Source organism: Pleurodeles waltl, chromosome 1_1 (assembly GCF_031143425.1).
Source record: "Pleurodeles waltl isolate 20211129_DDA chromosome 1_1, aPleWal1.hap1.20221129, whole genome shotgun sequence".
Classification (NCBI taxonomy): Eukaryota; Metazoa; Chordata; class Amphibia; order Caudata; family Salamandridae; genus Pleurodeles; species Pleurodeles waltl.
The window spans coordinates 841,108,864-841,136,600 of record NC_090436.1 but is presented as its reverse complement, the minus strand read 5'-3'; the positions used below and the strand labels follow the sequence as shown (position 1 = coordinate 841,136,600).

At 43.1% G+C, this 27,737-nt stretch overlaps 1 protein-coding gene across 1 annotated transcript in view; it reads right to left on the bottom strand.

The window, feature by feature from the left end:
* LOC138287986 (annexin A1-like) overlaps window positions 1–27,737 on the bottom strand; it is a 150,339-nt gene that overhangs the window by 90,665 nt on the left and 31,937 nt on the right. Inside the window, exons 2-5 of the mRNA XM_069229060.1 lie at window positions 24,851–24,921; window positions 20,869–20,953; window positions 4,244–4,338; window positions 1,731–1,844 (exon numbers count right to left, since the gene is read on the bottom strand). Of these exons, the coding sequence (XP_069085161.1) occupies window positions 1,731–1,844; window positions 4,244–4,338; window positions 20,869–20,953; window positions 24,851–24,919 (363 nt within the window). The 5' untranslated portion in view covers window positions 24,920–24,921. The remainder of the gene's footprint in view (window positions 1–1,730; window positions 1,845–4,243; window positions 4,339–20,868; window positions 20,954–24,850; window positions 24,922–27,737) is intronic.

Below are 27,737 nucleotides of genomic sequence, written 5' to 3'. Positions count from 1 at the left end.
GCAAGGACCCTACGCTTTGCACAGACGCCCACACTCCACTGCTCCGCAGCACTGGAACCAACGCCACACCGGATACAGCCACACCTCTCTTCCCCATCTCCGTGCACCGGTTAGTTTCCTTACTTTCACAAAGTACTGTACCTGGAGGTCTGTTTGACTCCATTACCGGTGCCATTGGACTGTTGGGAATGACTCCGTCACAACGCCGTGATAACACCAAATTGAAGCATTTGTGTTTGTAAGCGTGATAATGAAGTTTAATCTTTGAAAATTCCTAACTTTGCTTGTGTATGTTGGAGTTTGGGCATTTTGGTCTTGTTCACTCACAAGTATTGGCTATTTTTCTAAACTGGTGTTCAGAACTTTTGTGGTGTTTTCACTGTGTTACTGTGTGTGATTGAACAAATACTTTACACATTGCCTCTGAGATAACCCTGACTGCTTGTGCCAAGCTACCAAGGGGGTGAGAAGGGGTTATCCTAGGTGTGTATCTCCCTGACTAGAGTGAGGGTCCCTGCTTGGACACAGTGCAAACTGATTACCAACCAGAGACCTAATTTCTAACACCCACTCAACATTCACACAACAATACATAACTTGGCAATTATTGTTTTATTATTTTTTTCTAGAGCTCCTTTTCTTCCTCCCACCTTCCTTTCAGATTCTACCCATCCAGCTCCACATCCTTGTTCCTGTCACACTGTGTGTTTTAAGTTTTGAATTTGTTGTGTTTTTATTATGAGGGCCCAGCAGTTGTGACGTGCTGCCTAGCAACTGGCTACCTTTTTCTTCCCTTCAGACACAGCATTTAATTTATCATTCTAACATGACTGGCTGCCATGTTGGAACCGAAAATGAATACTGGTTACTGTGCATAGACATCATTTAGGGGTTGCCATAGTTCACAGCTGCGATCCCCAGCTTGCCGTTTGCAACCCCTGGTACTGCCATTGCGACCCCTGACCTCAGAGGTGGCAAAATCAGTGACAGGAACACTAGAGGAGCTTGTCCTTGACGTTGCTTTAGGCTCCATTTCCTTGTTTTCAATCAGTTTTTTATTACATTAATAGTGTATGCTGTGTGCATGTTTGCGGGTGAGATTGTGTTTATGTAAAACAGAGTGTATGTATAAGTGAATGTGTGTGTATGTGAAAGCATGTGTGTGTGATTAAAAGTGAAGATGAATTGGTGTGTGATGTAACATCCGCTACCCCTGGAATTTTGGTAAATTGACATCCATGTCACTGTGCATCATGATGCATGTCCACACATGTTGTTTGCATGTGTCTCAATTCATGTGTGCTTTTTAGCAGCCAATGGGTTTTCTTTAAAACAAAATCCATTTCAAGATCACCTGACATGCATGTGTTCAATTGCAAAAAAGCAATGGCAAAGCCAACAGCACCATCTTTTAGAGCCACTGAGCACTCCATGGCACTGCATGTTTTGCCTTGCTCTCTTGCTCTCTTCCCCTCTTGTTCCTCTGCCCTATCATGAGTCCTCTCTCCCCCTGCTCCCAGATTCCCCCAGGCCTGCCTCTTATTTAAAATGTGCTTTTATTTATTTTTATGAGAGTATTTGAAATGGTCTATGCATGGCTGTTGTGGTTTTATTACTCAGTGTATGACATTATTAAATCAAACATGGTGGATTTCTGCAGCAACTGATGGTTTGGATGAATACGTACTTACAGTTCAGATGGTATAACTGGATATTTAGTATTGTCCTACCTTGGTGGCATACTTCAGTTCATGGGCATCAAATTGGGCTGGAGTTTTAAGCAAAGCCAGGACAACCTCCTCAAAACGGCCAGAGAGGGCTTTCTTCAGAGCATCCTCCAGAGACTGTTAGGAAATCATTCCAAAGAGGCAAAATGTAATTTTAAGATGTGTAGCTGAATAGTAATGCCTAAACATAGCTTAAAAATAATTTCATTTAGAGCATGGAAACAAAATAAAACATTCTATCAAAGAAAGCAAAACATTAACCAGACTCAACACAGAAATGGAACATTGCAGCCTGCTTACATGTACACTACAAAATCATAAATGTAGTATGGAACCTGAGAATCAAAGGTTACAATAAATGCTTTGCAATCCTAGTTGAAAACTCATGTATGTTGAGACATTTTGGGGCATATTTATACTCCATTTGCGTGGAATTTGCGTCATTTTTTTACACAAGTTTGGCGCAAAACTAACTCCATATTTATATTTTGACATTAGACATGTCTAATGTCAAAATATTGGAGTTTGGACAATGTTTTAGATGCTTGAACCTACCTTGTATCAATGAGATGCAAGGTAGACGTCAAAATCTAAAAAATGGTGCTAACCCCGTAGCCCCATATTTATTCCCCCATGCTGGAATGATGCATGGGTGGGAGGAGGGCCTAAATAATGGTACAAAGCTTGCTTTGCACCACTATTTAACACCTGGGTCAGACCAGGCTTTAGGGGACCTGTGGACCAATTTCCATGGCTAAACACCATGAATGGGTCCACAGGTGCCCTCCTCAAGCCCCAGGAACACACCCACCCATATCAGTGGGACGCCGGAGGATGGGGGACCCCATCCCAGGTAATAGGGTAAGTATAGGTAAGTATTATTTTTTAAGTGAGTGCCAATGGGGGCCCAACTTGGTCCCCCCCTGCATGGCACAGGGTGCAATGGCCATGTCCAGGGGACACTGGTCCTCTGTGCTGGCAATTGGGGTGGTGGGTATGACTCCTGTCTTTTCTAAAACAGGAGTCATGTGGTATGGATGGTTTTGCATCAGAAAATGACAGTAGGCTGGTTGGAGGCATTTTTTTGCCTCTAACCAGCCTAACGTCATTTTTTTTAGCAAAACCCCCTTTTCCCATACCTCCACACCCACCCGGCTAACCCATTTCTTTACGCTAGCCCACCCTTTGCATCGGCTTGCACCATTCCATAAATATGGCGGACAGCTGGTGCTAATGAATGGCGCAAGCCAGTGCTAAACATTTTGATGCAAAACTACTCTAGTGCAGTTTTATATCAAAAAGTATAGTGCCTACTTATGGTCTTTCCACTCCAACATGTTGCCAGAAGTAGCACCATTGTTGAGCCTTCCAAGGCAGTGCAAGCGATAAGGAGTGGTTGCATACTCGGTGAGCACACACTGTGGTGTCTCCTGTGGTCTTCCCATACCTGTGACCTGTCTCATTCCACTCTCCCTGCACCTATCCTGCGGTTGCTCTGTGGCTCCTACTCATCGACAACAAAGAAGGAAGAGTGAAGAAAAGGTATTGTTACAACTGAAACAAGCTCTAAACAGTGCTTTGCTGATAGTAACAGCAGTGCCACGTCCTGACATTTGATTTAAACCACAATGACAAGGCGGTTCAGTGCATAAAACACTTGACATAGATATCTGCTTAGACTTGCATGCTGCAAGTTTAAATCCCAACAAAGGCAACTCGACGTCTAATCCCGAGGTTACCAATTGAGTCCCACTAAATTGTAGGAGTAGTAGTAACAGCTCTTTATAGATATTGGATAAAGGAACACTTTGTGAAGAACTATGTAAAAACAAATGATTATTCGTTTCCAGAAGCTGCTGAATGGCAAATGGGGGTATAATATGACTTCTTCCGGGTCTTGCAATGGAGTCGCACTAGCCCCCACCCAGTGTGAAGATTTTGCCCATCATTTTGAGCTAAGCTACTGTACATGCCCAGTAAAGGAATTACTTTTCTTCTTAGGAAAGAGAGCTAGCGGTAAAATCTAAAGGGAATGAGCACAAAAGAATTGACTGAAGACCTGGACAGAGAAAGACAAATAAATGACAGAAGGGAAAACCGAATAATTGTTTAATGCTGCCCCTGTGAAGGAAAGCACACTGGTGCTATAGACCAATGAAAAAGAACAGTTCAAAGGCAATCAGTAGAGACTACTTTAGACAGTTTGGGAATGGGGCATTTCTACTTCTATTCAAGGAATACATGGTACATCAAAAGCAAACCAGCCTTGATGTAGACAGGATGGCCACTATTTTGCATACTTGGGTAGTACCAACAGTGATACAGCTCTGCAGCCTCCATACTTCCATTTCTGAGATTCTCCACTATACCTATAAAGGTTTAACTTTTATGGATGCAGAGTCAGTTCCTTCCCTCTCATTGTCAGAAGGTGCACATTAAAGAGAATCAATCAGAGAGTTTTTGTAAATAGATCATGTAAGTGTGAAGAGTTAAATGAAATATATAAACATATTTACCTTTCCTGCAGCCTGCTGGAAAGCACCTTTGATCTGCTGTCGTTCTGCATTGTTTCGCTTTGTCAAAATGTCTATAATCGATGCTTCATCTACACCTAAAAGAGAAACATTTTTTGGCAGAAATAAATTATTTTTGGGGGGATGGTGTTGTGAACTTATCTTATTGCATCTAACTAAATAACAAGAATGTGATATATATGTATACCTATATGTAAACACACACACACACATATATATATATATACATATACATACATATATATATATGTATATATATATATATATATATATATATATATACGTATATATATATATATATATATATATATATATATGTGTATATATATATATATATATATATATATATATATATATATATATATATATATATATATATATATAGTACTTACTACTGGCCACCAGTAGGTAGTTATAGTTAGGACCATGTTGCCATAGAAAAAGCATTTTCTGACTTGCCTATATCTTTAGCACCATTTGAAAAATCTTCACAAACTTTTCCTCAAAAAGTGTTCCGGTGATTCTTGTTGTGCACTGAATGTTTTGGGGTGATCCATCAAGCAGGGGTTGAGAAAAAGGAGGGTCAAAAAACATGTGCTTTCAATGGTAATTCCCATAGGGGTATGGAACACGACTACAGCTCAAAACACTGGACACAATTACACCAAATTTGGCAGCAAGGTAGCTTATGGTACACAGATTGTGCATTTTGTTATTTGGTCTAAATTCGTTCAGTAGTTGTTGAGAAATTAAAGGAAATCCAAATCTGTGTATCTATGGCTGCTACAACTTCGTGAATAATAAGAAGCACATGCAGAAACCTGCAGGGCTCTGATTGGCTGCCAACACTTCAACCAGGAAGTGTTGGCAGCCATCTTGGGACTTAGCTTCAGCCGAGTCCTACAAAAAAAGGAAAAAAAAGAAAAGAGGCCAAGGTAGAGTCACCCTGACCCCTTAGCGCTGGTGCTGGGGACCCAGAGGGACACCGCCAGTGCTAAAAAGTGCTTTCTTTTTTATATTTTTGCTACAAATTTGCAACAAGGTTGCAAATTCATGGAAAACATTAAAAGAAAACCAAACATGGGCTCCGGCGCTTGTTTTTAAGAAGGCCCCTGGTGGTCCAGGTCCCGGAGGATGTAACATTTAGGGAGGGGGTGCAGGGGGGTCCCGTCCTAGGGCAGTTTTATTCCCAGGGGATCTCCACCTCTGAGGGGTTAAACTGTTTAGGTATGTGGATGACACATGGCCCCTCCTGCAGCCCCGGGGACCGCCACCTCCCCGGGGCTAAGCAAATCATATATGCAGGGGGGCGCACGCTTCCCCCTGCAGCCCTAGGGATAGCCACCTCCTTTGGGTTAATGTGAAATTATATGCGGGTACCATGTGGCCCCTCCACTGCCCTGGGGACCACCACCTCCCTGGGGCAAAACTAATTATGTATGAGGGGAACCAAATGCTCCCCCACCAGAGCCTCGGGACCACCACCTTCCCAGGGCTAAAATAAAAAAATGAGGGGGTTCTGTTGCAGACGCCTAGCCCTGGGGACTACTACCTTCCCGGAGCAATACATGTTGGAAAGGGGTCATGCAGCCCCCCTCAAGGAACCAGTGATTGCCCTGGGGACCGCCACCCCCCAGGGCCGGCTCCTGCTATGTCCTGGGGTGGCCACCGTGGGACATAGCTGTTTGCTTTTGATTGGTGTGAGCTGACAGCAAAAGCAAACAAATTCTGCTTTCTGCCAGTGGAAGCTGTCAAACAGCTCCCATTGGCAGAAAGCAGAGTTTTCATCTGTTTCCCGCATGCAGGAGCAATGCCGGCTCCCGCAGGAGTCAGGAGCAGGATAGGGCACCGGGGGCTTTCAGGCTCACCCGGCGGTCCTGAAAGTACTAGTACTGGGACAGCTATTAGACCCTCATACAGTAGGTTGAAGGCTCAAGTCTTGATATGTTTCGTTATTTACAAAATCACCTGTAACATAGTTGTTAAGGTCTTTGACTGTCTAAGTGTGACTATCGACATTTCCAAGTGACATTTTTTTTTTTATTTCAAATATTTAAGGTACATACCGAAAGGTGATCTCACTCTACTTACTTACCAAATGATTTTTTTTCAATTTGTCTGAAAATATCTCATTCTAAGTATATCATTCATCAAAGCCTGAAAAAGCTCTCTCTCTCTCCATCTCTCAATTTCTCTCTGGGTAGATATAGGGGTTTAGCTGCTGCCAACCCCGCTGTGCACAGCCAAAGGCCATGCATGGTGCTCAGCTGGGTGCCTATAGTGGTTGGCTGTGGCAAGGCCCTTTGGCCAAACTCTGAGGCACACGGCCAATGGCCGTGTGCGCAGCAGGGGTGGGTTGATAAGGGGGGGTTTCTGCATGGCCTGCATGACTTGTGCCCCAAGGTAACTATAACTGACAGCCCCACTATACACAGTTCGTCAGAGATGTTACTGCAAATATTTCATTGATATTATTAATGGTGTTATCAAAGATGTCATGAGTGCTGTAATTTGTGTGATAATTAGCAGTGCATGATGAGGGTGCGAGTTATAGTTACCTAAGGGCACGAGTTATAGTTACTTGAGATATCTCTAACTATAACTGCTGAATTTCTAAGGTTTTGCGCATTTAATATGTGAGCCTAACTATAACACCCCTGTAACCTTTGTTTTTTAAGTGAATATATATATATGTATATATATATATATATATATATATATATATATATATATATATAAAATAGAAATAGAAATATAGATGTATATATACATATATATATATATATATATAGGGAGAGAGAGAGAGGTAGATAGATAAATAGAGATATAGATATAGATATGGAAGAAGAGTCAGATTCGCATACCATTTTAAGCACCTAAGTACAACTTATCTCTAGAAAACATTGAATATGCATGTGAAGTTCACACCAAAAAATCAGGGTGTTAAAAAAGGAAAGACACATTGCACCTTGAATGCAATTGTAAACCAGTGATTATTCTATGAGTGGAAAATTCGTCAAAGTAGGTTTGGCATGTTATATGGATTCAAGGATTAAGTAACTACGAAAATCATATGGTTAAGCCTTCCTTTGACAAAAGCGTTAATTAGTTTCTGTATAGACCCCACAATTTTCTGGTGGCTAAGCTGGCATTTCAAGTGAGTGCGACAGGAGTGATTCACCAGATGTGCCCTCAAATCGAGGCATGAAGTTTGTGCCACCTTCATTTGAGACAATTATTTGGAAAGCCAGGTTCCTTAGTAGGTTCTCCAAACTATAACACTGATGATACCTGTGCCCTTCTGCCTCAATCAATTTTTGGAACTTCCGCTTTATTTAACCAAATCGGTATTTGGTCAGTGCAGTCAGATTACGAATAAACAGTATCCCTCACATGGCATTCCCTTTCTCTGTGTAATAGTGCCAGCTTTTAGTCAAGGTAAAATAATTGTGAGCCACGGACCTTTCTGGATTAAGAAAACTAGGATCAGTACTGTCAGATGCACACAATCAACCGTGGTATCATTCAAAGTGATCCATGTATAGCAATTGCAAAGTTTTAGTTACTACATGGAACTCCTTGGAACTTAGGCCTACATTTATGGAAAGTTTGCACTGCCTTAGCATCATTTATTTTTTGTTTACGCTAAAGGGGCACTAACTTAACTAAATATTTATATTTTGAAGCTAGACCCGTCTAGCATAAAAACATCTGAGTTAGCTGCATTTATTTGAAGCGCCAAGCCACCTTGTGCCGAATTGCGACAATGATATGAAAGGTAGGTGCCCCCATCGTCACACTTACCTCCAGTAACACAAATGACGCACACTTAGGTAGTGGACCCAAAAAAGGATGCTAAGGCCGATTAGCATCAAAATTTAACACCGGGTCAGACCAGGTGTTAAAGTGATGTTAAGCACATGTCTATGGAAAAAATCATGGAGTCCACACTGGTGTCACCATATTGGGCACATAGATGTCCACCTCAACCGCCAGCATCAGCACCACCCACACCACAGGAACACTACAGGTAGAGGGATCCCATCCCAGGTAAGTATACATGCTTGTCTGTTGTGTGCCACTGGGGGCCACGTACATGGGCCCCCCTCGCTGGCACTGGGTCTGTTGGGTTGTCCTAGGGACACTGGTCCCATGTGGTGGACATTGGGGTTGTGGTAATGTCTCCTGTCTATAATTAGAAAGGCGTCACTTTTTTGGCTGCTTGTGCGGGCAAAAAATTATGCTAGGCTGACGAGCGGCAGATTTTTGCCGCTAATCAGTCTAGCGTCATTCTAGGCCCACTAGCGCCATTTTTTCTAAGGCCATCCATACCCGGCTAGCGTCTTTTTTTTACGCTAACCATTCCTTAGTGCCATTGTGTGTCTTTTTTAAATATGGCACACGAATGGCGCCAGGGAATAACAGTAGCTTGTGGTAAATTGTTTGACGCACAACTGCGCTAGCGCAGTTGTGCACCATTTTCCATAAATACGAGCCATAATCCTCTGATTTAACCAATGTGACTTTAAACATGAACAGGAATGTACCTTTTTCAGATTGTAATAGCCTGATGTTTGTGCTTTGCTGATCATGGTTTGACAACACGTTAATTCTTCATTTTCAGTAAAGATCCTTTTAAAAAACATGCCTTAGATCTATTTGCGCCCATGCAACTGAACTGCTAAATCTGCCCATCCTTATTTACTCTCAGTCATTCAGTCAGTAAGATATCTGAACAGCACTGGATATAAGCTGCTATTTCACACCTGCCGCCATATTACAGAAAGCGTCTGGTGCGCATGGGGCATTTTAGCACTTTAGTTTTTCCCCTGTGGCACTTTGGTAATAGAGAAGGGGCAGGTCATACTTGTATGGCCCCATTTGTAACATGGAATACACCAGTGTACATTTTTCCCAGCTCAATCCCAAAAGGGCTTCCCTCATTTGCAGAGAACGTCTTTGCTCCTGAACCAGCTTAGGGGCAAACAGGCCATCATGCAGTATACTGACTGTGCGCTGTGTATGAAGTGGCGCACAGGAGTACGCCTTCTGGGGACACCCCTTGGGAGAGATTAAAGGGGCCTAAGAAATCTCTGGGCATCCTCATGCAGGTGGGTGCAGTCACACACTACACCCACTTGCCGATCACTACTTCCTCTGCAAGAGCCGGTCGGTCCCCTTGCACTGAAAGGCAAAGCGGCTGTTTTTTATTATTATTCCAGTTAAATTCAATCATGCAGTTGTTTTAATGTCAAAAACCGGGAATGCCAATTGGGTGTAAAATAAAAACAATATTTGAGGAAGTATCATAGTTTTAGGGTTGGTAATACATTCAGAGGCATATTTGTACTCTGTGCAGATGTGCGTCATTTTTTTTACACAAATCCAGCGCAAACTTAACTCCATATTTATATTTCAACCCTAGACACATCTAACGTCGAAATATTGGAGTTAACGTCATTTTTTTACAGTGAAAACCTACCTTGCGTCAATGAGATGCAAGGTAGGAGTTACAGGGAAAACAATGACTCTAAGGCCTTTGAGCCTTATTTATCCTCCCTTGCAAAAGTCACACACAGGAAGAGGAGGGCCTTAAATAATGGTGCTAAGCCTGGTTAGCGCCAATATTTAACGCCTTGGTCAGGGCAGGCATTAGGGGACCTGTGGGCTCATTTCCATGGTCAGAGACCATGGAAGCAATCCACAGGTGCCCTTCCCTGCCCCCAGGGACACCCCCAGCCACCCTCACGACACCTGGAGGACACCAAAGGATGGGGGACCCATCCCAGGTAAGTCCAGGTAAGTTTTAATTGTTTTTTTAAAGTGCCGGGGGGCTGACCTGGGCCCCCTCACATGGCACTGTGCATAAGTCTCCTGGGCAGGGCCACTGGGCCGGGGGGCATGACTCCTGCCTCTACTAAGACAGGAGTCATGTCCATGGGGGTTGTGCATCAAAAAGTGTGTAATTTTTCTGACTCTAACCTGACTAGCGTTATTCTTTGACGCACAACCTCCTGTTTCCCCTACGCCTCCCCCACCCGGTTAGCATCATTTATTTTGACGCTAACCGGGCCTTAGCGCCGGCTAGCATCATTCCTTAATTATGACGTCCGGCTGGCATCGAGGAATGGCGGCAATACACCTCCATTGTTTTGCTTAAACCTGTATTCCTGAACAGTGTCCTGTGATTAGTGGTTCAATATACAGTACAATAAAAAGAGGTCAGAAAGTGCAGTCATGTCTTGCATCCTGACAAGTCTGCATAGGAGCAAGTTGAATTTGATTCATTACTCGACTGGCGTGGGGATACATACAAGTCTTGGAGTGCCTTAATTTACCTTGTTCCGAACTGAAATTTCACCACTGAATACCACAGGAAGTCTCATTCAACATGGTTGGCACCTAGACAGATTACCAAGATGGAGCCTATGTTATGTGCATGTATATAATGATCTCTGTTAGAAATGGGTTCTTTGGTTGGCAGTCAGGTTACCCCTTGTCCAAGCAAGGGCCCTAACTCTAGACAGGGTAAAGGAGAATCACCCTCAGTTAACCCCCACTCACCCTCTTGGTAGCTTGGCACAAGCAGGCAGGCTTAACTTTAGAGTTCTAGGTGTAAATTATTTGTACCAACACACACAGTAACTCAGTGAAAACATTACAAAATGACACAACACAGGTTTAGAAAAATAGAAAATATTTCTCTAAACAAAACAAGACCAAAACTGTAAAAATCCAACATACTCAAGTCAAGTTTTTAATTTTGAAAGCAAAAGAGTCTTAAATCCTTGGGAAAACAGTAAAAACACTGTTAGTGTTGAAAAGTACCTGGGTAGCGTCAAAATGGCATGCACGGGTGAGTGTGCACCGAAAAAGGTAAGCAGTGCATCGATTTCTCACCAGCAAGGGAGACCATGCATCGTTTCTACTTCTCCGGTCAGGTTGGCGTGCATCGCTGTTCCTCCCTGCAGGGGAGGGATCCTTCGATCAGGGCAGCAGCAGGTGTTGCATTGTTTTTCTGCGCCCAGCAAGGTTTGCATCGAAAATCCTGTCCCACGGTATCAGCAAAACCACGATATGTGGGTTGCGACGTTATCACCCTCTGTCAGTGGCTGTTGCGTGTTGTTCTTCCAGCTAGGTGCGTCGATTTTCCAGCCTCGATGCGTCAATTTCTGCCACGAAGCCGGCATCTTTTTTCAGCCACGTCTGGGAAGGTGCGTCGATATTTTGCCCGCATGGCAGTCTGTTCGTGGATTTTCAGTCTTGGTCTGCCAGCTTCACTTTCCAAGGCCCCAGGAACTGGATAGGGCACCACTTGGAAGGGCAGGAGTCTCAGCAGAGAGTCCAGGTGCTGGCAGGAGAAGTCTTTGGACCTGAGACTTCAACAACAGGAGGCAAGCTCAGGACAAGCCCTTGGAGATTTCTTCACAAGCAGGAATGCATACAAAGTCCAGTCTTTGTCCCCTGGCACAGGAAGAAGCAGCAACTGCAGGATAGATCCACAGATCACAGTCCCAGGCATTGCAGCACTTCTCCCCAGCTCTTCAGCTCTTCTCCAGGCAGAAGTTCCCTTTGATGTCCAGAAGCGATCTAAAATCTGTAATTTTGGGTGCTCTTCCTATACCTATGTTGGCCTTTGAAGTAGGCCTACTTCAAGGGAGAGTATCTCTTGTTTGTGAATCCTGCCTTGTCCAGGCTAGGCCCAGACACACACTAGGGGGTTGGAGACTGCATTGTGCGAGGGCAGGCACAATCCTTTCAGGTGTAAGTGACCACTCCTCCCCTCCTACCTAGCACAGATGTCTCATCAGAATATGCAGGCTGCACCCCAGCTCCCTTTGTGTCACTGTCTAAAGAGAGGTGCAAACAGCCCAACTGTCAAACTGACCCATACAGGGAATCCACAAACAGGCAAAGTCACAGAATGGTTTAAGCAAGAACATGCTCGCTTTCTAAAGTGGCATTTTCAAATACATAATCTGAAAATCAACTTTACTAAAAGATGTATTTTTAAATTGTGAGCTCAGATACCCCAAACTCCATATGTCCATCCGCTCCCAAAGGGAATCTACGCTTTAATCATATTTAAAGACAGCCCCCATGTTAACCTATGAGAGGGATAGGCCTTGCAATAGTGAAAACCGAATTTAGCAGTATTTCACTGTTAGGACATATAAAACATATGATTATATGTCCTACCTTAAACATACACTGCACCCTGCCCATGGGTCTACCTAGGGACTACCTTAGGGGTGTCTTACATGTAAGAAAAGGGAAGGTTTACACCTAGCAAGTGGGTACACTTGCCAAGTCGAATTGGCAGTTTAAAACTACACACACAGACACTGCAGTGGCAGATCTGAGCCATGTTTACAGAGCTACTATTTTGGGTACCACAACCAGTACTGCAGGCCCACTAGCATCATTTGATTTACGGCCCTGGGCACCTCTAGTGCACTGTAATAGGGAATTCCCAGTAAATCAAAAATGCCAATCATGGAAAGCCAATTACATACACATTTTATACAGGAGCACTTGCACTTTAGCACTGGATAGCAATGGTAAAGTGCCCAGAGTAACACAAACAGCAAAAACAGAGTCTAGCGCACATCAACAACCTGGGAAACAGAGGCAAAAAGTTAGGGGAGTCCATGCCAAGGATGAAAAGTCTAACAATCTCATCCTGGAACAAACCCTTGTTGATCACTATGAACTATTGCTAGTGTGGCATGTGCAACAAAAATCTTTGAATACAGCTTGCATTCATCATTTCTTCGCTTTATTTAACAAAGAGATCCTAACTGCTGGTGATCCTTCCTTGTTTAGGGGACACCTTCACTGTAGTATTTTACTAACTCTGCAGTGGCCTACATTTAAACTGCATAAAATATACTAAAAGAACAATATCACTACAAGCTCCTCTTTAAGATCTAAAATTCTTAGCATAGGCTATCTACCCCAGCAGCTTTATTATTGGGGGCAATTTGATAGTGTTGTATAGCTATTTTAGCCATATTTTAGACACGTTGTTTTAAGCTAATCTAGGCCTGCCGCTGTGCACTTTAACCCTGTTATATTTTATTCAGCAATGCTTTATTTTTCTAGCAATAGCAACATTTGTGGTGCTGTTTTATTTTCTTTATCACATTGTACTTTTGCCTAGGAAAGCATTACATTCTTAGTAGGACATCTATTTCACTTTGTGCTTTCAGTCAGATAGGGTTGCCGACAAATGTGGTATGCTGTGTCTCCAACATTCACAGAAAACACTTATTCATATGTGGGGACTATTTCTTAGAATGCCAGCTATTTTATTATAAAAATACCCCTTTTGTCCCTGACATGTTAGAGGGAGATTCCAGCCAGATGAACAGGACTGCCTGCTGATTGCTGACTGCTTTGCTGCAGCTACTTGCTTAGACGGCTGAACCCCTGGTCCACATGGGGACGGTGTCTCTCTAGACTACGGGTTTCTTCCTTCAGGTATGAGGGATGATGTACCCACAAGGGGGAAACCTGAGGGGCAGATTAGGCTTATAACACTGTGCTCAGACATAGTATAGGTAGGAGAAATATATACATCACTCCTAGTGACAGTATGGTAGGACTATTCTTGTGTTTTACTCTGTTAGTCACCTGTTTGTTTTTATTGTGTTTTATCATCCTAGTTATTACAATACATGCCTTTTTATCTAAGATGCAGTTGTTTCAATAAATTTGTATTGAACCATCTTCTGCCTCTGTTGTCTTTGCCTGTATGAGACCCATTGGTAACTGAGAGAAAGGGAAGGGATCTGATTGACCACGATTCCCCTGAGGAGTCCTTCTTGTCATGCGCCCGGTTGCCACAAACATCTTGGCCAGAGATTAGTTAGCCAGAGAACCCGGATAAGGCTGAAGGGTGTCATGTGGTGTGGAATCATACTTAGTACCCACAATCCAAGTGATCCTGTCCCCCAAATCCAGTAGCCTTATTATGATAATGAGAACCTACACAACAATAGTTCCTCACTAATTATATATTCTATTCTGGCAAATATCATCAGCAAAAAACTCTTGTGTGTAATTCAGGAGAGACGTGTGTTTTTCCCACTTTTACTGTACTCTGATGTGTGCAAGAGTGGGTTTTGCCCTGCCAACCAAGACTATACTGCTACTGTTTATAATTAGGGGCAAAGTTGTTTTTTTATCTCCACTCCTGTGGGGAAGCTGCCTACCACTGGTCATCATGAATCAAGGATGCTTGGGTGGGGAGAGAGAGTGAGAGTTTGTATACAACTGGACATGTGTCATGTGGGTGTCTGCCTCCCAAGGTGGTGATCTTCGATGAGATGGGCTGATGATGTCCATCTTGGCAACCATAGTCTGCATAGACACATTCTCCAACCCACTTCCACAAAAGTGGAGTACCCAGGAGGGTTGAGGGGGAAATGGGGAAGGTAGTCAGACTGGTTTATTTGGTTAAGTCTGTTCCCCTGCGAGAGTGAAACCCGGTAAACATCCGGAACAACAACACCAGAATCCATGGCAAAGTTGTTAACAGAAGCAGAACTGCACTTGCACTAACAACAACTCCCTTTTTCTCTGCCTTATCCACGCACGTGCTGAACAACACACATGCGTGGTTAAGGCAGAGAAATAGGGAGTCAGCATTGGTAAGTCAGGTAAGTGGGGCTGGGGGGTAGTTTTGTTTTTGATGTAGAGCTGGGGTCAGGGTAATTTTGTTTTAAGGGGAAGGGGTATTTTTGTATTTAGGGCAGAGGGGGGGGTTGGGTTTTTAAAGGCAGAGTGGGGGGTCGGCGTATTTTGTATTTAGTGCAGGTGGGGGTGGGTTTTAGAGGCGGTGGTTGGGGGTCATGGTAATTTTCTATTTAGGACAGGTGGGGCTCAGGTTTTAAGGGTGGGGGTAATTTTGTATTTAAGGCAGGGGTTGGGGTAGGACACGGTCAGGTATGTGGGGCTGGGAGAGAGTTGGGGTTAGTTTTTAGTGTTGGGGGTTGGTTGGGTTATTTTTTTTAAGGAGCCGTGGTGGGGGGTCGGGGGTCTATGGGTTTTAGGGTGGGGGTAGAGGGTCAGGGTACTATGGATTTTAGGGCGGGGTGGGGGGGTCGGGGTAATTTAGTTTTTAGGGTGGGATTTCAGGAGTAGGGGTGGGGCGTCAGGGTAATTTTGTTTTTAGGGGTGGGGTTGTTTTATTTTTGGGTTGGGGTCGGTTGTTTGTAGGGTGAGTGGAGGGTTGGGGTAGGTTTTAAGGCTCAGGGTGGTTGGATGGTATATGGGTAGTTTTTAGGGGAGGGTTGGGGGTCAGGGTAGTTTTATTTTTGGGGTGGGTGGGTGGTCGGGTAGTTTTATTTTGTGGGTGGGCATAGGGGTAGTTTTATTTTTTTATTTTTAGGGCAGTTGGGGGAAGTTTTATTTTTAGGGTGGGGGTTGGGGTAATTTTGTTTTTACGGGATGGGTAGTTTTATTTTTGGGGTGGGGTCAGTTGCTTTTAGGGCAGGTGGGGGGTTGGGGTCGGTTTTAGGGCTCAGGGTGGGTGGGGGATATAGCAGTAGTTTTTAGGGTCGGGTGGGTGGTCGGGGTAGTTTTACATTTAAGTTGTATTTTTAGGGTGGGTGAGGCGGATGGCATGCGAAAACCACGCTTGCCATTCCACCCATGCCTTTACTAGACATGCCTTTACAATGAAAAATCGCTGTAAGGGCATGAGTACTAAAGGCATTCGTGGAAACAACGCAGTCATGCATGTGTTTTACCATCATACATCTGTGAAAACCCAGCCCTCCCCCATTTCCTGTGTTGTGGCCATCTCACCTGACAACGAAGCCTCCAGAAAATGTGAATATGTAATGATGAATGTCCAAATTGGTTTCAGTGTGGACACCAGAGCAGGAAGCACACATTTAGCCAGGTACAGTGGAAAAAAGGTTGACCAGGATCGCAGGAACCTTGGAACTTTTAAACACTGCAGCCCTGTGATTGGTTTTAGCAGATTACCAGTGGTCATCCAAGAATTGTAAGTACTGACTGTGAAAGCTGGTATTTGGCTCATCACTGCTCACGAGACATGTCAGAGGCGTATGCACCTGTGTAATGTAGAAAGCACACTCTGTATGGTTGCCATTATTCTTCCAGACTATATTTAAAGCTGAGAAGCCTCCAGGATCACAGTGCTACTTGACCTGGATGAGAAGGAAAAACTACCTGCCTGAACCAGAATCAGGTCTGTACCTGCTTGGAGGAAGGGCCTGATCAATAGAAAAAAAGCTCAATGCAGTTGGAAAGACCGTAAGGACATTGAGGAAGCAAGACAGTCTAGGATTTACAAGCTCAACCCCAACCCACATGACCAGCAGAAACAAGAACTACAACTGGATCGAGGAGGCTTGGGGGTTGAGAAGGGTGAGTTTCTCCCTGTCCCCAAACATTTCCAAGCCCCCAAGGGTGCCTGTAACTAACTCCTTTGTAGCTCTCGTGCTAATTCAATTAGTGCTCAAATGTGGTAAATAGAGCTGAATGATTTCAGAATACTGGCAGTCCAAGAAGATGGGCAACTGTGGACTGACTACCAAAGATTATGATAGTCCTGACGATTATGAAGAGGTTCCACAAGATATTCCCTATTATTGAGAGGGATAAAGTACAAATTGCACTACCTAAAAATGTTTGTAGTGGTAAAACACTGTCATCACTGGCAGCACAACTGCTGGGCACCTGCTGATGCTGTCTGAGTGACATAAATTTTCCAGATGGAAGTGCCTCAACTATCACCTATCATCACTAGCCACTGTGATGGTATGTTATGTATTTTGGGACGATTTGTATCAATTTTGGCACGCTCGCACACCCAGAAAGAGTATCCTAGCTCAAAAACTACCAGGTTGCAATTGTACAGCTTCCAAGTTCAGAATAGTCAAGATTTAAGCTTTGTTTTTTTAAGATGGTTAATTAACGCATCATTGGTGGTGAAAGAGGCAATTACTTCCAGCTCGAAGTAACTAGATAGAAAAAAAGAATGTACACTGGATCTTGAGAGTCAGATTTGGGGGACCGCTGTTTGCTGCTGCAGAGGGAAATGCAGTAGTGGAGTGGTCTGAAGAAAGGAGAGTCTAATGTGAGAGAGCCTGGGCCAAAATTATGTAGAGCTCTATGAGTGTGGTAAAGCAGTTTTAAGAGTGCTGTATAAGTAAGTATCAAGAATGATGCTGAGATTTGTGGCAGTGTTGGTAGGCCGAGGGGTGTTCCTAGTTCCCTAGGTACCTAACCATCTGCCCAGTAGGGTGTTACTTTACCAAACAACACACTCTGAATTTTGTTGGTATTGAGTTTCAAGCACCTGATACGTACCCAATCAACCATCTGCATTGTACAGTGCAAGGAAATGCCTCCTTTTGCATGAACACCCCCAAGGTTTTGGACTAATGCTGCTGTATGTTTTTACTCTGAGAGTGCACTGAGGTCTGCTAACCAGACCTCAGTGCCAGTGTTCTAGGGGGTACCAAGGGCAAGTAAAGGGCTGCAACTCTGATTGTCTCAACCCGTGTGTAACAAAGTACAAAATGGATCTGCCACTGCAGCCTGGAAGAGCAGTTGTAAGCCAATGGCAAAGCCCCCCACTTCCCTTAACAATATACACAAGTCTCCCATAAGGATGGCATACAGAGCCCTAAAGAAGGAGCTGTTTTTTTGTTAGTAGGGCATATACTTATAACATATTTTCTAACAGCAAAACTTCCAAATCATCATTTTTGTTGTTGAAAAGTTAGTAACCCCATTGGCCAACACTGAGTTACCGGTTGACCTCTCAGTCCAGCTAACTTCTCAATGGAACTACTAAAACAGGTATTTCAAAGTATCAAATTAATTGTTGCATTAAACCAGATGCCCAAGTCCAATTTAAAGCAAAAAGAACAGATGATGGACGGAATGCTGAACAATGCAAACACTCACCACCAGTCACAAGGATCTGGGTTTAGGCCATCATTTATTTATTTTTATGCTCACCAAGCCACCCCAATTTGGGCCCAGCCATCTGCAAATCAGTCTTGACCCTGTTCCCATGGAAACAGTCCAGCCCGAGCTGCCAAGCCAGGTCCTCCATGGACCGGAAACAAACATCTAACGACCGGTTTCAGGGTATCACCCTTCATCAGCCATGCTAGGCTGAATCCAGTGGTGCAGTGAGCACGGGACCCACATCTGGGCATACCCTTACCACTTAGGGCGACAAATGCAAAAAGAACAGATGATGGACTGAATGCTGAACAACGCAAACACTCACCCCCAGTCACAAAGATCTGGGTTTAATCCTTTTTTTTTGTTGCTTGCTCACCACGCCACCTTAGTTTGGACCCAGATTTATGTAAATCAGTCTTGATCCTGGTCCCCATGGCAGCAGTCCAGTCCGAACTGCCAAGCCAGGTCCTCTCTGGACCGAAACAAGCATCCTAGGACCGGTTTCAGGGTATCACCTTTCATCAGCCAGGCTAGCCTGAATCCAGTGGCACAGTGAGCATGGGACCCAAGTCTGGGCACACCGTTCCCACTTAGGGTGACAAGTGCAAAAAGTACAGATGATGGACGGAATGCTGAACAATGCAAACACTCATCCCCATTCACAAAGATCTGGGTTAAATCCATCATGTTTTTGCTCACCACGCCACCCCAATTTGGGCCCAGCCAAATGCAAGTTAGACTTGACTCTGCTCCCCATGGGAACATTCCAGCTTGAATTGCTAAGCCAGGTCCTCTCGGGACCGGAAACAAGCATCCTAGGAACGGTTTTAGGGTATAAGCCTGGCTAGCCTGAATCTAGTGGTGCAGAGACCCAGGGACCCACATCTGGCATACCCTTCCCACTTAGGACAACAAATGCAAAAAGACAGCTTATGGACAGAATGCTGAAAAATGCAAACACTCCCACCCCAGTCACAAAGATCTGGGTTTAATCCATTGTTTTTTTGCTCACCACGTCACCCCAGCTTGGACCCAGCCACATGCAAAACAGTCTTGACCCTGTTCCCCATGGGAACAGTTCAGCCTGAACTGCAAAGCCAGGTCCTCCCTGGACCAGAAACAATCATCCTAGGACCGGTTTCAGGATATCAAATTTCACTAGCCAGGCTAGCCTGAATCCAGTGGCACAGTCCCCATGGGACCCACATCTGGGCATATCCTTCCCACCTGGGGTGACAAATGCAAAAAGAACAGATGATGAACGGAATGCTGAACAAATGCAAACACTCACCCCCAGTCACAAGGATCTGGTTTAAATCAATCTTTTTGCTCACCACACCATCCCAGTTTGGGCCCGCCATATGCAAATCAGTTCTCCTCGGTTTCAGAGCCAACTCCCCTAACCACTACACATACTGCTCTCATGCTGCTGATAATTTTAAGTAGCATGAGAGAAGCATCAGGATTGGTTGGAGCAGGCTGGCACGGCTCCATCAGGCCCTGTAGGCCTTTGCTTGCCCTACACCCAGCTGTAGGAGATATATTGGGTTGGAGAGGTTTAAAGTGCACATGTCAGGCTAGCCATTGCAAGATAGTTGGCCAAAGTGACATGCACTCATTAAAATGGAGTGGGTACCAATTCTCCCCTGCTGCCAATCAGCAGCAAAGGCCCAGCCCGACCTTCAGTCTCAGCTCAGGCTGGGAGCAGCAAAAAAAACAAAATGCTAATAAATTAATTTTATTATTATTTTATGTTTTAACTTTGCAACATTTTAAGCAGTGGTGTGTCATCCAGAAGCACACACGAATCTTGATTATGAATGTTATCCATGTGAAGGGTGAAGTCACGTAGAACTAGCAGGGTCTGAAATTTTAAACCAATTCAGTAATTTTAGAATTTAAATATTTCCTAGGGCCGGGTCTGTAAATGAGAGCATCACATAGGGTGGGAAATTTCTTAGTGCCTAATATGTACATAATGAATTCATGCCATTCAAGAATCCCCAGCACTATGTGTGTTCCGGGCAAGGACAGGTGTAGAGCCATGCTGTGGGTGCCATAATGTATCACCCCCGAGACAGGGGAGGCGGCACCTTGGAGAGCAGAAACAAACACCGGCTTATGCTCCTGACCATAGGAACAGGCACAAGTTAGGCAGCGAAAAAACGGGCCAAAGGAAAGTAAGACTGGCAAATAAAATTAATTAAAGCTACGAACAATTAGAGATGGGCCCTCTAACGTGAACACGACCCTAAGTCTGACCCGGCTGTTTACTCTTACCCTAGTGCTACCACAAAATCTAACCCTAATTCTTACCTTTACTCTAAAAGTGTTGATGAAGTGGGGCCAATTTGGTAATACGCCAATTTACTGTAGTTGAAGTAGAGGGGTGCACACTGCTACATACTAGATCCTTCAAGAAAGTGTCCGAGAGCTCAGTTCAAAGTACTTATTGCATGACTAAACTAATAATTGTCAACAGTACAAACAGCAGTAAAAGGCTGGGCCAGGCACTGCTCCAAAAGAGAACAGCTGTAAATGATAATGTCTGGAGAGTTGGACCTGGGCATTTTAGATCTCATTGTATGCGACTAACCCCCGGAATTATACATTTGCATACTCAATCCAGTCTCTTGAGCTTTTAAACTTACCTTTGGCCTTGATTGCTCTATCCAGGTTTGCAGCATCAGTGGCAGCGTTGAAGCCTGGAGTTCCTTTAACGCGTGATGCGTCATCCTATAAGCAATACATTTGTTTAGAATAACGAGACTCTTTGAAGTGAAACCTTTAATCCAGAACTAACGCCGGTACTTTACAGCATTATTTTTGTGGGTATCCTCGACTCATATATAAATCATATAATCAGCTTTTTTTTTTACTGTTTGAACAGGCTTGGATGAATAGGCACAGGTGAGCTGAGGAGGAAGGGAAAATACAAACAAGGGTGGTACTTGGCCCTTAAGATGGCGCAGAATCCTGAAATTGTGAAAGATAGCAGTCACGTGGCCACATAAGTACAGCTCATCTTCAACTGAATTGGATTTACCAACTAATGTCACACACCCACACTAAGGCCCATATTTATACTTTTTTAGCGCCGCATTTGCGTCATTTTTTGACGCAAAAGCAGTGCAAACTTACAAAATACAATTGTATTTTGTAAGTTTGCTCAGCTTTTGAGTAAAAAAATGATGCAAATGCGGCGCTAACAAAGTATAAATATGGGCCTAAATAACATAATACCTTGGGAGGAAAAGACAAGAAAGGTCAGTCGCCAGCAGCAAAAAGATGGGCCACACTCCTCAGACATGATATAGGATTTGGGAAATAGGATTAATCACTTTCAGACTGTACAGTTGGGCACGAGCTGTGGACTGAGCACTGAGGAATAGGCGCCCTGTCATTATGTCTATCTCTGAGCAAAACTGCTCGGAGCTGATACATCACTTTTTCTGTGGCCCCCTACCGGCCCCTAACAACACCATGGTTGCACCGTATTTATAATATGGTGCACCATGGCGGTCGTTAGGTAGAAAAATAGCGACAAATATTTTTATGCTACTATGGTGCTTTGCTACACTAGCGTCAAAAATGTTGCAGCTAGTGTAGCAAGTGCAGGGAGCCGCATAGGTTTTATGGGAGTGTCATTTTAATGCCTGCTCTGAACAAAGGCAGTTTCATAAAAATGTGAGTGGGTGCCAAAACTGCTTTTTAAAATAAATGTCACCAGTGCAAGGCAAAGATGACAGGCGGCAGAAAAGCCTAACCCTCAGGAATCTGCATTGCTGGAGATGTAGGTCCTGAGCTATGACTCCCAACTAAAACTTCTGTTCTAAATAGAGCTTCTGCCTGACTGGAGATTTCTGTCACACATCTGCAAACATTGATGCATGATGGATGGCAATGCAGCAGCATAACAGGCCCAATGAACAGCTCAGCAAAGTTTGTGATGTGCAGGAACTAGGAATAGGAAGAGAATATCAACCTGGAAGAAACTAGAGAAGAACAATTATGAAATAAAAAAGATTGACTAAATAAATAAGTCCTCAACTGCATCTTACGCTTGGTGTGGGAGACATCTTCCTTGGTCAGTGCAAAAGGACGGTTCCAATATTTCATTGTGCAGACATAAAATGCCTTGCCTTCAACCAAATCGTCCTGGTTTTGGGGACGTTTAAAAGAAGCAATGTTTTGGATCTCACATATCAGACAGGGGTATATTTTTTAATTTATTCTGTGACAAAAGACTGACCCTGTGCCATGAAATACCCAGTGAGCCATACAAAGACAATTGAATATCACACATTTGTAATGAGGTGCACATAAAGCCTCGAGTGAGGATGCCATACTGAATCTTTCCTGGTAGAACCTGCAATAAGTCTAACAGCCATGCTCCGGACTATCTTCAGTCTTCCTAAGCAATTTGTAGGTAGCCGCACATAAAGAGAATTCCTGTAATCCAAGTGGGACATAATCAATACCTGAACCATGGTTTCTCCTTGCAATCAGTGGGCAAACAAGAAGGATTTTTCAGGATCTTTAACATCCTGAAACAAGGTGCAGTATATTTCATAATGATTTGTGGGGCTAGCCTTAACTTAGAATTACAAATGCTACAGAATTCTCATTTTTGGAGAGTTTGGGCGTTGGCTCTGGATTGTTTGGATATCAGTCATTAGCCTAGCTATTCCAACCAGCTCTTCAGTCTTAGCCATGTGAAGCTGAAGCTTGTTTTGAATTATCCAGTTTGCCACTGTAGACATTTCTAAAAGCTCAACCACCTTTTAGGCTGAGGATGGAAATCTGCCAAAAAGTACAGACTGTGATCTGTTCTACATCAAAAAACTGAACCTCCTAAGACACTGGCCCATCTGCCTCAATCAGCACAACGCTGGGTGAGAGACTGGGTTGAGACCAGCAGATAAATCAAGCCGAATAAGGAAAACAGGACTTATTTGTCAATAGTCAGATACTGATTGATTGTCTAGTACATTCTTCAAGACCGACTCTGTGGTATGTTCTGATCTAATGTCTGATTGTGTTGAGTCAAATAATTTGTTTTTTCCAAACACACAGATAATTGTATATTAGCTATAATCTCCATACCTTTATTTGCAAACAGCAGTAGTGAAATAAGCCTCCATTTGGTGAGGCAATAGGCTCACAATCCTTCTTTTTAAGTAAGGGAACAACAAAGGCATATGGAACCTGACCATTTCAGAATGAAAGATTTATCTGCTCTGAGAGCCATCTCCAATATCTTTCTCTGTCCTGGAAGCCAGCCACTGGAGTGATGACACCATTTCATGACAGCTTGCTGTGTAGATTTCCAAAAAGAATACAGCTTCCCCTCAATATAGCTACTCTCTCTGTCATGAACTATGTTTAGTTTCTTTCAGAATCTATTGCTGAGACTCACTGGTTTGCAATGTTTTCATGAATAGATCAAAGAAACGAGAGGGAACCTCTATTGATAAGTAAGGATGTAAGGAATGGTGATGATTATTTTTGTGTTTTCAGTGTGTTGTGAGAGAGCATCTGATTTGCCATATCTATTTTCAGGTCTGTAGATAATGACATAGTTTAACCTAGAACAGAAGAGTCAATCAGCATGGCAGGCATTCGTACACTTCATTAAGGTTAGGTAAAATAGGTCCTTATGATACATTAACACAGTGATATCATGATGAGATCCTTCATGGTAATGTCTCAAGTAAGATATAGGTTTTGTAATTACTAGTAATTCCCTATCACACATTGTAAATTTAAAAAGGTTTGGAATATGTAGCTACAGAATAATTAGCAACAGGATGCAGTTTCAATGCCTTGGGGTCAGTGTGTGATAACTGTGCTCCGCTTTCAAAAGATGAGGCATCTGTTTCTATGACAAAAACTGAAGCACATAAGGACATTCCAATATTGCTGCAGATGTATATGTGGCCTTTAGTCTTAAGAAGGCATGTTCTTGCTCTTCTACCCGAGTAAACTGAATTCCTTTCTTTGTCAAATGGACGGCAGGCTCAATGAGAGTAGAGATGTTTTGTATACACTGCTAATAAAAGTTAGCAAAAGCTATGAACCTTCACACTTCCTTTATTAAATGAAAGAGTGGGCAATTCTATAACTGCTTTCACCTAGGAGGAGTCCATACTGATTTCTTGCCTGGAGATTTCAAACCCCAAGAAAGTAATGCTGAACATTTTGAGTAAATATTTTCGGTTTTGGCATACAAAGAGCGCTTGCTTAGTCAATCTAGAATTTTTGTTACATGAACATGATACTGCATTTTAAGTATATGAGAATGTCATCCAAATAGATCACCATTTTCAGGAAAATTGGAAGACAATAGCTCACAGCAGACACTCACTTGTGTAACAACACTTTTCAAAATGTTTTTTATATCTACAACCTAACACACTGATTAATATGTTGCTTTTTGAAGAATTAAAGACAAAGTCATCAAGATTCAAACTTTGTATCAGCAGACCTAGAAGACGTTTGCAGGAAATGTAAGGGTAGAATCACCATTTATGTTAGAGGATGCCCTTTACAAACTTGTACTACTGGCGTCTTCTTTATGACTGATTCAAAAACATAAAACACAATTATAATTTGAACAAAAGGTTAACTTACGGATTTGACTACATCGTCATGGTTGTTTAGGAAGTAAGCTCCTTTCAAGAATTCTGACACAAAGGACATGTCTAAAATGCATAAAAGACATTATATTATACCATGAAGGAAGTTTACAATTATCAATACAACACGTGAAATGTGATACCTTTAGTCATTGGTGGATGAGGTGCAGAAGTTCAGTGGAAAGGTCATAGATTTTTCTTCACATTAATAGTGCAGCATCTGTAATTGGTCCTCTTGTAGATATGACAATGACATTTATGAAATGTGACTGAACCCTTCTAAATGAGATGACTGATAAGGCTAAATTCCAAATATTCACTATTAATAGAAACTTGAAACGGAGTACAATGGATTTTATATTGTCTTGAAATGACCTCTGTCTAATTCTTAAAGGGTTCTAAATAGTTAGTAATTGCAGTAGCAATCCTAACCACCATACTGTATTTTGGAATATAACTGTAAACAAAGCCGGTTCCTTGAGAATGTTCCCGAATTGTTGGTACTTTAAGAGCTTAAATACGATCTCAGTGACATTGCTGCTGGGACCCTCAACACAGCGGGGTGGGGCTACCATCAAGGCAGCAGCCTCACCCCCATCATAATACGATGGTTTCCACCAGGCTAACTGGTGAAAATGCCGTATTACAATGTTTCCGCTGGTCAGTCCAATGGAAATCCCCCTTAGGGAACTGATGCCAATGTCGTTGCACACTAGCACCCTCGGAATGCGCACTATCTGCAAAGCAGATAGTGCACATTCTGAGGGTGCGGACAGGGGGGGGCACCTGCAGTGCCCACAACATAGTCATGGGCAGTGCAGGGGCTCCCCTGTGGCCACCAGAAATTCCTTTCTGCCAGCCTTTTCATGGTGGGGATCCCGCCATGAAAAGGCTGGTGGAAAGTGAAGTTGTGTCAGGCAGCACTGCTGTGGCTGACTATGACTTGACTTCTGCCAACCTGTCGGGATCCGTGATCCCAGCAATGGTGGCGGTCTCTTGGCAGTCCAACTGCCACGCTCATAATCTGGCAGTCAGGCTACCAGGAGTGCGGCGGTCTGACTGCCAACGCAAGTTTGGCGGTCCGTGAACCGCCAAACTCATAAAGAGGCCCTAAGTCTAAACAAGGCAGATTCCTTGAGAAAGTTCCCCACTTCTGAGTAATCTAAGTTTAGAGGCTTAGAAGAAGGGATAAGATTGGCCCAGATACTTTTATTAGGAAACTCACTGTTGAGAACAAGGATGCCTTCTTAACATGTTTGTCCTGTGAGATTGGCCCCTGTGGTATACAAGAAAGTTTTAAAAGCATATGCTCTGCAATCTCGACAATGTCACTAAGTCAGTCTCCTTTGAGGCTAGACTTTATAGATGGTTTAACTCCACTTGCTTAGCGGCCCATAAACAGTTAATATCTGCCCACTATGCCTATCCAAGATTTTTTCTAAAGATAAAGCATGCACATCTCATATGTAAAACATTTTAGAAGCACCAAGGAGGAGATAGATAGAGAGATAGATAGATAGATAGATAGATAGATAGATAGATAGATAGATAGATAGATAGATAGATAGATAGATGGATAGGTGGATAGATGGATAGATAGATAGATAGATAGATAGATAGATAGATAGATAGATAGATAGATAGATAGATAGATAGATAGATAGATAGATAGATAGATAGATAGATAGATAGATAGATAGATAGATAGATAGATAGATAGATAGATTAAAATACCCAGTAACTAAAAGTGCAACCTGAGGTCAGAACTCCACAAAAAATGTTCAGAAATTGACAAAACACTATCATATGAAAGAAATGCAGTTGAAACAATTATGCTGAAATATTTCATTTAACAACTGCTCAGACAAAACATTCTAGTACAAGTTAAAAACAAAATACAAGGATCGAAAAGAACAATAAAAAATACTCCCGGGGATCACAGGCAAGAACACATACCGTCATCTAATTAACTACGCCTCTCATGTGTATAGGCAAAATACAGTCACTCAGCTGACGAGGAAATTACCCAATGGCTGTTGTGTTAACACAATTGAAAAATAAAGCTGACACAGTGAAAAAAAGCCAGTGGCAAGTGGAACGGACCCATTCCCATATTTCATCAGTAGTGCTCGAGTCTGACCCAAATTTTAATTTTCAAGCTAACCAATTACAAAGCAAGCTGACCCAAATCCCGTTTTCTCAATGTATATAATTATGCATTACTTTGCTTTATTAAGAACATTTCAGGCTGTTAAACTGCTGAAGCTGTTGCTTAGCCAGACCGAAAAGGAAGCGTGAAAGTTTCAAAAAAATTGTACATGGAGCCGGTTCAGCAGCTACTTTTGATGCAGCCATAAACACAATGCTTGATATGCAACATCCCTAGTTACCATCACCAGACCGCACTTCACAAATTCTGGCCAAGGACCTAGCACCAAATTCAGAACAGCCATGAATCATACAAAACAAATCACTTTAATATAACACTTGCTTGTTATGTTTAGTTACTCGATTACAAGTTGAGAGTGCGTGCACCTTATTAGAATTAGACGTGCATAACTAATCTGAGACGGTGGGTGCAGGGTGCGGGAATGCCAAGTTAGCATGTGTGTTTCTCGACATGCCTTTCTGGTGAGGAAAATTTAGAAAATCTGATAATGCACAACTTATAGGGCCCTTGTATTTAAAGTAGTGCCACATGTAACAAACTGTGCAATGCCGGTCTAGTTGCTAGGAGTTTGCTGTGACACCAGAAAGAGTCTGCACCACCCTCTGGCCCAGCATGGGCAGAGGATATAGAGTAAGTGGGACAAGACCGCACATGGTCTTTGATCCCAACTATAAGTGCACATGTGAACTCTGTCACTGCAAGTGCGTGTAAG